This window comes from Centroberyx gerrardi, chromosome 20 (assembly GCF_048128805.1).
Source record: "Centroberyx gerrardi isolate f3 chromosome 20, fCenGer3.hap1.cur.20231027, whole genome shotgun sequence".
Taxonomy (NCBI): Eukaryota; Metazoa; Chordata; class Actinopteri; order Beryciformes; family Berycidae; genus Centroberyx; species Centroberyx gerrardi.
Window position 1 is genome coordinate 6,703,300 of NC_136016.1, and position 11,073 is coordinate 6,714,372.

At 44.6% G+C, this 11,073-nt stretch overlaps 1 protein-coding gene across 1 annotated transcript in view; it reads right to left on the reverse strand.

Annotated features, from left to right (window-relative positions):
• aatkb (apoptosis-associated tyrosine kinase b) overlaps nt 1–2,971 on the reverse strand; it is a 28,454-nt gene extending 25,483 nt beyond the window's left edge. Inside the window, exon 1 of the mRNA XM_071907840.2 lies at nt 2,944–2,971. Within this exon, the coding sequence (XP_071763941.1) occupies nt 2,944–2,971 (28 nt within the window). The remainder of the gene's footprint in view (nt 1–2,943) is intronic.
• Between the last annotated feature and the right edge of the window lie 8,102 nt (nt 2,972–11,073).

The window sequence follows — 11,073 nt, forward strand, 5'->3', positions numbered from 1 at the left end:
TTCTCTTGATCTCGCATTCCCATTTAGAGGCATTTACATGTCTGATTTATGTCTCGGCTTCATGCGTTTGCTCCAAATCAAATGTTATGAATCATAGCCCCGTAGGATTCATATGCCATGATTTACATTACACCTCTGCACCCAAAGCCACGTTAAAATTAATCTGTTGATTTATCAGCAAAAAAGACATATTTTTGTTTTGCTTTTTCATTAGAAACGTCCCAGAGTGCGCCGTGAAACAGCATTTTGAAGGTGATTTAGACATAAATGTTTTTGGTATTAGTGCTTTTTACGTGAGTGAAAGGAACATTTTTGCATAACACAGTCAGGAGGGAGGCGGAGGATGAACTCGGGTCTCTTCCTTGTCTCAGTGCTACAGTGCAGTATCCTAGAAACAGACGCTCCAACTGTTCCAGCCTGTTTGAAGTGTTACTGACAAACCAAACCCCCTGAGATCTTCCAAGACATATGCAGTCAATATATGTTTACCCCGCTATAGCATGCACATGGTGTGTGCTGATGATGTATATTCATGATGTTTTGAGATGATTCCATAGGGAGAGGATACACTAGATGTGATATTTAAATCTAAACAACAGAGCAACAGAGCAGAAATACATGAAATATCTCACTAAGTGTTCTATTGCGTTCTATTGCACTAGCACTGATAAACACCAATGTCTCATCGAATCAACACCCACTGAACACCTTCAGAAAAGCAACTGAAACAATAAAGCTATTCATCAGAACATCTGAACAACATTCGATCCAGTACTAAACACTATGCACTATAAATTATACCCAGAAGGCCATTTTGGTGCCAATTTAGCTCATGGCATGATAAAGCCCCCCTATGTGTCCTAAATACATCATTTTTCAGTATGATTTCTCTGCAGAGAATAAATGTGATGATTTAATTAAAAGCGAGATGCAAATGCAATCATGATACAATATTAATGAAGTTTATTTACAAATATTTACACACTCCAGTTCCGCTTCTGAAGCCCAACAGCGTACATTTCTCTGCTGAGTTATTTTCTTCGAGCTCTTTCCTCACATCTCTCTCTCTCACTCCATTACGCTGAGCCCCCCCCCCTTCACTCTGTATCAGGAAAAGCAATTTTCAAACTTTGGTGTTTCGAATTATCTCGGATGTGAGCTGCATGCACATTGTCCAATCTCGTGAATAATATCTCATGTTTCATTTTTGGGGTTTTCTGGGCAGTGAGTGATTTATTTTTCATCCTGTGACGGGTTCAGAAATGCAACGGTTACCACGGAAACAGATTGGACAGACAGCCATGCAGGATTGCCTTCAGCTGTAAATCTCTCACGTTGATCCGTGCCAACAACAGTGCCACCCCCAGCACCAAAGACACACTCATACACTCATACACACACACACACACACACACACACTCATGCACACACACACACACACACACATACACAGAGCACAGAGAGTCATTTCTGCTGCCAGTTTGTGCTGATCCTCTGAAAGCTCGTACGACTGGCTCTCAGCGAGTATCAGGCTCTTAGTATAATTGGGCAGAGAGAGAACACTGTCGTTTAGGAGGCCGGCTGGCAGAATGCGGAAAGAGAACAGAATAAAATCATGCAAAATTAACAATTAAATGCTGGATTAGCCAGCCATCTCAGAAAAAATCACTTTTGGAGTCCTAGTCTTCATTTTATATTGCTGGAATGGACTGAATTGAATGAAATTAATTTACCTAAAGTCTCCATTGAAGTACAATGTAACACCGCAGCAGACAGAGGTGGAGGGAACCTTGGAAAGAGCCAGCTTGCTGAACCAGTCAGTAACCCTGTGCAATGCCATCCAAGAGATGCCTTATAAGATCCAGATTTAATTACATTTTATTTGGCAAGGGGGCAATTACAGAGAGCAGAGACAGTATTCTACCTCTGCTGTTTGTTTTAAACTCCCTCTATTCCTCACGCTCATATAAATCCCGGCTCCAGTGGCACACGGGGGGGGATGTGACTGGGAATATAGCTCTCCATTACAGTAATATTTGAGGGACACACTTAGGTCCACGTGCCGTCAAAATGAAAACAAAGCATTTGAGCCCCGGCTAATACACTTGCTCATTAAAGGCCTGTTCCGACCGGTTGCCCCTTGTACGCCGAAGCAGGAAAGTGAGCTAGTTATTTAATGCAATGCTTTTGGGGTAAAGGGAGAAAGCGAGCGCAGGAGAAAGGGAGAAAGAGAGAGGAGAGAGGAGAGAGAAAGAATTAATATCTAATCTTGTACCTGGGCTTTCTCCAGGGAAGTGCCCAGGAGAAGTAGGTGGATGCAGAAAGCCTAGTGCAGCACTTAAAGTTGGCGAGCTTGCATTAAAAGAAAAGAGAGGCGAGGAGAGGAGAGGAGAGGAGAGAATATATATTGGTGCAATGATATGAGGCTGCTGTACATGAATGTGAATGTGGGCTGGTTAGCACAACATGTACCAGTAACATGTTGTTTAGCAGGTAATGACCATGTCCTCTTGTATCCTCTCTTGTGAAAATGGGTCAATCAATTAATCAACAATCAATTAATGATTTTGGTGATATACTGCACCCACACATACACAAATACCCTCTTGCAGAGTCTTTCTTTCCCCAGCTGTGTGAAATCAATGGCATTGACTGCTCATCTTAATGAAGCAGAGTGCGAGTGGAGAATCTCCCTCTCGTTAGCTGTAATGAGCCCCGATCCAAAGAGACAAATGTCTGCCGCGAAAGGTCATCCAGCTCGCAGAGACACATCCCTCCAGAGAGCCTCTTTAACACCGCTAAACAATACCGAACATTTACAGTGACAAAGGTAGGGAGCAGGGAGGTGAACTGAGCTTTTTATTTATTTTTATTTTTTTTGCTGCATTTTACTTTGCTCTGCTCGAGTTCGGCGTAGCTCTGTAAAAAAAACCTGCCTCTCACCGAGCAGCGACTCAGAGGTGGTAGCCATTTTTAGCCTCCCGAGGCGGAGAGCCGAAGCACATCCTGATGACTAAATGATGAAAAGGGAAAGAGAGAGAGCGTGTGAGGAGAAGAGGGGGAGAGAAGAAAGGATCTGATTTGGGGAGAGAGAGAGAAGAGAGAGCACCCAGAGCTGTGTGCTCTGTAGACTCCCTCCCCCCCCCTCCCAGGAGAATCTCTCAGTACTCAACACAGAAACTCAACTAGCTAAAGAGCAGCACCGAGTCTGGCTGAGAGCAGACAGAGGCTGAGACTGCAGTGTGGTGCGTTTGAAACCGGCTGGGTGTTTCTGATGCCTCACGTGCTTGTTCTCCCCCTTTTGCAGTGTGCAGTTACTGTGGGCTGGGAAACCATTCAGCGTCTTTTTGCAGCTTAATGAGCTACTTAACGAGCTCTCTGGTAAGTTGAATTAGACTTCAGCGTTGGTTAATATGGTTGCACTAGAGGTTCTACTCACAGCTCGAGAGTCAGACCTACATGGCGTTGTATTTTTCCCACTCATTGCAGAACTAAACTGAGATGTAAAACTAAATATACCAACAGCAGTACAGTACAGGTATGAGTCACCGGCTTGTCAGATAGACCGGAGATGCTAGTTGGCAGGGTGGACATTTAGGTTAGGGGTTAGAGCGGGACTTTGCTGACAGCATCCCAGTCCAGACTCTTATCACCTGTCAGCATAATAACCTGGATCAGCCTCGATCTGTGGCAGTCTACTAACTCTGTGGCTTCTAAACTCATAAAACAGATGCTGTACCGGCAAAACGAATTGTCGTGCGTCTGCCATAGCTGGGTCTTGTGATTGCTTCAAGAGGACTGATTCCAAGTCTAATTCAAAGCCGTCAATGATTAGCGGCTCGTTACGGCCGGGCCTGTTCTATTCTGATAAGCCAGCTGGCCGTTTAGAGCAAGCGGTGCCCAGTTTTATCCCTCAGCTGCGATCCAGAGGGGTACCCACTCGCCTGTCCAACGGTAGCGGGCACTGGCGGGTGGGAAGATGCCAGGCTAGTTACAGTTCTGGCCCGGCTTCCTTTCCCCATATCCAGCTGAGGGAAGCAGTGTGAGGTACGTCCAGGTGACCAGCTGACACCCTTCACCCATCAGCGGCCCGTGGGGTCACTGTCCCCGCCGCACAGCTAAATAGTCCAAAGCTCGGCGGAGAGAAAGGTGAAAGCACCTGCAGGGCTGGAAGCGGGCCAGAACAAACCTTTTACAAAGCGGACACAATTAAGGGTGAGAGGGAGAGAGAGAGAGGAGAGGTCAGGAATGAACGGGATTGATTTCAAAACGCTGTCTAGTACGTCCATTTTGAAAAAAAACGATTTGGTGTGTTTGCCGTGCGTTGAAATTCACCACCATTCATTTTGTAAACTATTTTGTAAGCAACGTCTTCTAATGACTCTAATAACAAGGTCACAAAAAGAACAGAAGAAGAATCTGAGGATATGGAAAGTTTGTTTGTGTGTGTATGTGTGTGTGTGTGTGTGGGGGGGGGGGGGGGGGGGGGGGTGGCATGCTGCATCTTTATTACATAATTTATCATTCCAGACTCTAGCTGAGTGAAATGGTCTGTGGTCACGAAGCCCCGGGAGCAGAAAAGTAAAGGCTGGGCCCCCTGCTGGACTCCAACAGAGAGACAGGGCTTTCCTCTATTGACATGCAAACACACACACACACACACACACACACACACACACACACACACACTAATGTTGTAGATATGAACATAGAAGGCAGAGGAGCAGGATACAAAGAGCATTCTATGTGAGATGCAAATGTGACCTACAGTGTCTGGTAAAGGCCGCAGACCCACGCATACATCAAGCCAGGGACAATAGAGCACGTTCATACTGTTACATCATGTGTTCATGCATGGGTGTGAATGAACGCTTTTATTTCAACACACTATTTATCCCTTCTGAAACATAAGTAGCACCTGAAATTCCTTGCTCAAAATATCAAAAACACATATGACTAAATCCTAAAAACTGTCACTACTTTGTTGGAAACTTTACTTGTTTTTAACTTGGACTTGGACTTGGACAGACTTGAATGTCTGGTTTGGGAATGAAACTCTACAAAATGTGTGCGCACGCAAGCATAGCCAAGCTTCAAATCTCCATGAATTCCATTAAATCCCTATGCAAATATGCACGTAATCGCTGCCAAATGTTCATACGGTCACATCTGAAGTGTGTTCAGAGTATCGCTGTGGAATTCCTTATCTCTCTCCTACGCTGCATCAGGAGCAGGAGGAGTGAGTTAGGGCAGTCAGGCTAATGCTGACGGTCAGGTGTCAAGAGTGTGAGCGGTGATTTCACCCGCTGCAGTCAGGTGAGTGATGCCTGTGACCCACAGACCTTGGAAGAGCCACAGCCACTGACAGACGAGGAAACACAGCGTGAGCAAAGTGCTGAGAGATGCTCTGCAACCTGACAGTGTGTATGTGTGTGTGTGTGTGTGTGTTGCAGTATTTATATCCCTGTGAGAGCCAGTTTTAGTTTTTAGACCTTTGGAGTGAGGGCAATTTTGTGAAGTGAGGATATTTTTTATCTTGGACTTGGGTTTAGAGTAAGGATTAGGTTTAGGTTAGGGTTAAGGAATGAATATAATCAATGGAAAGTCCTCACAAGTATAGTAAGACATGCGTGAGGGTGTGTGTGTGCCAAGCCGGTGACAGAGACGGAGCTTCTCTGCTCAGAGCCAAGAGGGCCACTACATCAGAAATGCTGGCTCTGTTAAAATAAATCATCCCCCCCCCCCCCCCCCCCCCCCCCAATGCTAGCGCTACTGCTGACACCATGCTTCCATCAGACACTGAGAGAGAGAGAGACTGAGACAGAATAGAAAAAGGAAGACTGATCAGTGGAAAGGCCGAAACAAAACAAAAACAGGAAAAGTAGAAGATGTTGATGGTGACAGGATGAGAACAGACAAGGTAGAGAGGGGAAAGGGAGGAGGGTGAGAGGAGGAGGAGGAAGGGTTGGAGATGGTTAAACAAGCCCATATGGGCCAAACACATGTGAACTGCATGCGGCTGATGGCCTGGCCACATGATAACAGTCTGTCTAAGGGGACAAAGAGAAAGGCAAGCTGCCATGCATCTGCCATGCACAGTAAATAGTGCAATAATCCTCTTTCTGTTCATTTCTTTACATTAATATAATTATATTGAATATCTATGTAGAGATAGATAGATAGATAGATAGATAGATAGATAGATAGATAGATAGATAGATAGATAGATAGATAGATAGATGTACAGTATATAGTAGTAGTAGTATAGTAGAGTATAGTATAGTATTGCATAGTATAGTATAGAAGAGTATAGTATAGTATAGTAGTATAGTCTAGTATAGTATAGTATAGAATAGTATAGTTAGTATAGCATAGAGTACAGTATAGAATAGTATAGTATAGTATAGTATAGTCCAGTATAGTATAGTCCAGTATAGTATAGTACAGTATAGTATAGTACAGTAGTTTAGTATAGTATAATATAGTATAGTACAGTACAGTATAGTATAGAATAGAATAGAATAGAATAGTATTATAGTATAGTACAGTACAGTAAAGTACAGTATAGTATAGTATAGTATAGTATAGTATAGTATCATATGGTATGGTAACACTGAACAAAACAACAGAGATGCACTTTTGGTCTGTCATCAGTGATATGAATGTAAACAGGACCAAATGGTAACAAAGCTGTAACGGCTGCCTGGGCTTGTGACTCAGGAACCGGCCGGGGAGCAAAAATCAGCTGGTTTCCATGGTGACTGCTTCCCCCAATCCCGTTCAGACTAATTCAAATGCCCTCCTAATGCTCACGGACACTGTGCCAATACAGAAAACAACTTGCCCCTGCCACCAGAGAGGAAACGCACCTTCCACACACTCTCCTAAATGAAACATCCAGTCCTATGAAGCATAACCTTTCTTTTGGCTTTTCTAGAGGCACAACATAAAAAGGGAAAACAATCCTTAAATAAAAAATCCAACACTGTTAAAAAACAGCTATTGGTGATGCACCTTGCATTTCCTTCTATTTTGTTGTTTGGTGTATTTTTCTTATTCCTGTGGGTAACTGGCTAAACATGGATGTCACGTTGAGATATTTCCAGCGCAGCTACAATGGAGTTTAATAGAAAATGTTTCAGCGAACATCCATGGTAAACGTCAGGTTTTTTGGTGTCAGTCCCTCAGAATCAAAGAACGAGGGCTTCTTTCTAGTCTCGCCATTTTGCACCAACGTTCGACAATCATACAGAGAGAAATCCATCGTAGAAGAGGCAGAGAGACCAATTTCTCCACTGACAGCAGCCTCAATAGACCAGAAGGCAATGCAACAAGACATGCTGCAGTTTAAGTAAGAGGTGCGACTCACTTTTTCTCGCTCTCTTGCTCTTACTATGCTATCACTGTCGCTATTTCTCTCTCCACCTACATGTGTAAGCCACAGCTGGATGCAGCAAGTTCCCACCTGGGTTGTCGAAAGTCATTCTGGTAAATGAAAGAACTCACTAACTGCAGTGGACGTAGACAGGTTGAGAGAAAGTGGGTTCACCCAAAAAATTAATTCTAACACTATCACAAATTTGCATAACAGTGTAAGAGGATCTGTGGGTGGATTTTTCTTTTAAAACAAGATGAGACAACTCAGCCTATGGAGGACATAAGGTGGCTACCCATGACCTCAGCTGTGGACCACAACGCCCTGGGGCTCCTGTGCTCCTGGCCCGCCGTGAGGATTATGTAACTCTCCCTCTGTAGATATGTCACCCTGAACAAAATACCTGCGCCAAGCAAACACCACAAAGTCAATCACCTCTCCCCTGCGTTATAGCTCCCATCGGAAGGGTCAAAATCAAAACCACCACAACTCCTGCGTTGGAACTCGACACCCTCCCACTCGTCATCTGTCATGCAGAGGCTTTGAGGGGGAAAATATAGCCTGTCAGTGTGACATTCTCCAGCGTATCATCGTACTACTGTTGTTTGGACCTGTCACACAAAGGATTTGGAGGATTAGCTATTCATATCATGTGGGAGTTGGGTCTACCTTCCGTCCTTATAAGCAGCCAGCCCACGTACTATAACCTAATTACACAGGAAGCTGTAATTCAGAGCTACTAACCATGGAACATGCCTCCCTAGAGCAGCCATATTATCTGTGTTCAGCAGCCTTGTACAAAGCGCAGAGTCGTTCTCCAGCGCAGCCGCGTCGGCGTTTCTTGCTGACAAGACTGTGTTTGTTTCGGTGGGCGTTGTGCATGAGTTTGTGTATCTCTCAGTGTGTGTGTGTGTGTGCATATGAATATAGCATCTACCTGACATTTCCCTACCCTCCTCTGGCAGAGCTGCGCTTCAGTATGCTGAGCGCGGCCCTGGCTGTCTGTTCCCCTTTAGCAGACAGCTTTTACCCGAGGCTCCGCTCTCACCGCGTCCCCGGCCCAGATAACACGCCGTCTAGCCCCAAAAAACCGCCCCAACACTGTCGGGTTTTATTCAGCCGCGGCTCTCTCCCCCCCGGAGGGCCTGACAGAGGCGGATCTGCAGGACCTCGGCCTAGCAACTTGCTGTCCGAGCCGCAGCCATTAGTCTAATAACCTGCTGTCATCGCTCAGTGTCGTTTTCGCTGTCTGTTCCGCGCATCGGTGCCACCGCCAGACTTTTAATGGACAGTCAGAGAAGGGCGGATGGTGAAAATTCAGCGCGCAAGATAAACAGTTCCCGTCGCACTTGGGAACACATAATCTCCAAAGCCCAGCTGGGAGTCAGCAACTTTGGGGATATTTGCACTCGCTTATCAGCTGCGGGGATTCAACCGGATGTGTATGCCCTCATAGTGTGTGTGTGTGTGTGTGTGATCTGTTAAAGGTCGCAACACTGGGAGGAACAGCGGCGTTTACATCCCTCCCTCTGACCTCACATCACAAAAAACACGAATGCGAGTCACCCCTTCTTCTCTTTTCCGCTCTTTTCTCTCGGTCTAAACGTTGCAGCGCTGGCTGTCTCTGGGGAAGAGGGGATTTGCTCTGCGTGTGGATGCCTCTCAAGTATCGAAAACAGCCGAAGCTTGGTTGCTTTTACTCTATATATGGGGATCAACAGCAGTTTTGTTGTTTTTTTTGTAGGCTTACGTTGTCATAGAAAAGCGCACCCGGAAACCTGCTGGGAGGACGTACTTTGAAATAAACAAAGGGATGGAAGCGGGGGGAAGAGTCAGGATTTGTGTGTGATTGCAGCAGTTGTGTCTAATTGGTGTGTTTGTGAAGAGAGGAGGAGATGTGTGTGTGTGTGTGTGTGTGTGTGTGTGTGTGTGTGTGTGTGTGTGTGTGTGCCTGCTAACAAGAGCTGACGTTTGGCATTTTATTAATGCCCTCTAAGGTCACACTATAATGGTGATGTCACATTTGCTAACTGTGCCCGCGTGCATTAAATACATAAAGCATGTAAGATGAGATGAAAGATGAAACTTTATTGATCCCAGCGGGTAAATTAGGTTGTTGCAGTGGCAAAATAATAGGATTTCTCCAGGAAAAAAATAAGATAATAGAATTTAAGCACACAAACAGAATATGAAACAAGCAATAAGGGATGGTGTAGAGTAGAAATAATGAGAATAATAAAACAATAAAAGCAATAAAATCGAATAGAATCAGCTGTGGGGTTATGTAAACATATGCTGCTGACAACTTCACTGCAAGAGTGGCAAATATGGGAAAGACTATGGATTATTTACACGTATGGATTTATTTGAGCTTGAATGTGTTTGATGTAGTAGGGATAGAGATGTAGTATGGAATTGCATATGATATGTATATGATATAGTATAATATATGATGTAGTATGGTATATGACATGGATATGATATGGTATGTAAAGCCCTTTGAGACATGCTTGTGATAAAGGGCTATATAAATAAACTTGACTTTACTTGCAGTTGTTCCTTACAGATATTACTAACAGTCTCGATTGCTTACTTCAATATGGAATATATAACAATATAGTATGTAACACTCCTGTGACTTTCAGCCATTCAGTCTTTGTGCTAAACCATGAATATTCATTATCGTATTTTCATATTTGTCAGCGCGGGCACGGAATGTACAAACAGTTACAATAGCAATAGATCTTAAATCCTTCTTTTAGCCCCATGGAGAGTAAAATACATATTCAGTGAATAGCTTTATTGAATAAGGAGTATTTGTCAAGATGTTAACTCAGGAATATTACTCAGCACAATACGATGTGAATGTCTGGCATCTATCATGTCTTTGTAGAAGAGAAAGCAGGGGATTGTGGGTCTCTAAAGCTTGCAGCTCACGTGTAGCGGTGCTTTTCCATGACCAATGAACTATGACAACAAAGCAAGGCTGTATTTAGATGTAGGCCTATTCTGTATGTATGCACGGGTAGGTAATGAGACATGGCTGACAAACTGTACAAAGGCACATGTGCACGCATGCAAGGAGACAGACACAGATACGCCCCCCGCACAGAAACACACACACATTACGTGGTTCACCTAAGTGTACCTCCGAGGCCAGGGGGGCAGCGTATGAGAGCGTCCCGCTGTTTGTGTCTCTTATCTGGATGAATCACTCACAACACGCGAAGCTCAATGGAGCGGAGGGAATCATAGACTACTACACATCGCAGACTGTGAAGCACGGTTATTCCTGCATGCATATTTGTTCCTCCTCTCCTCGGTCTCTATTCTTTGAGTTTTTCATTCCCTTCTCCCTCTCTATCTCTTTCTACCCCCGTCCCGCTCTCGTCCTGTGCAGAGATGAACCTCGAGAGGCCACCGGAGCAGAATGAATCCCTTCTTCCTGCTCTCCGTCCCCGCCGGCGGTGACTGCACACGCTCAGATGTGACATCACAGGCGCCACGCTGGGGCCTATTACATAATACGCACCTCACAGGAGCCGCCAGTTACAGGTCACTACAACACACGGGAGACACAGAGGATATATATATATATATATATATATATATATACACACAGATGGCACATGCGGTGTCTCCACAGACACACACGCATGCATGCACACATACATCCACACTCAACACAAATGCATAAA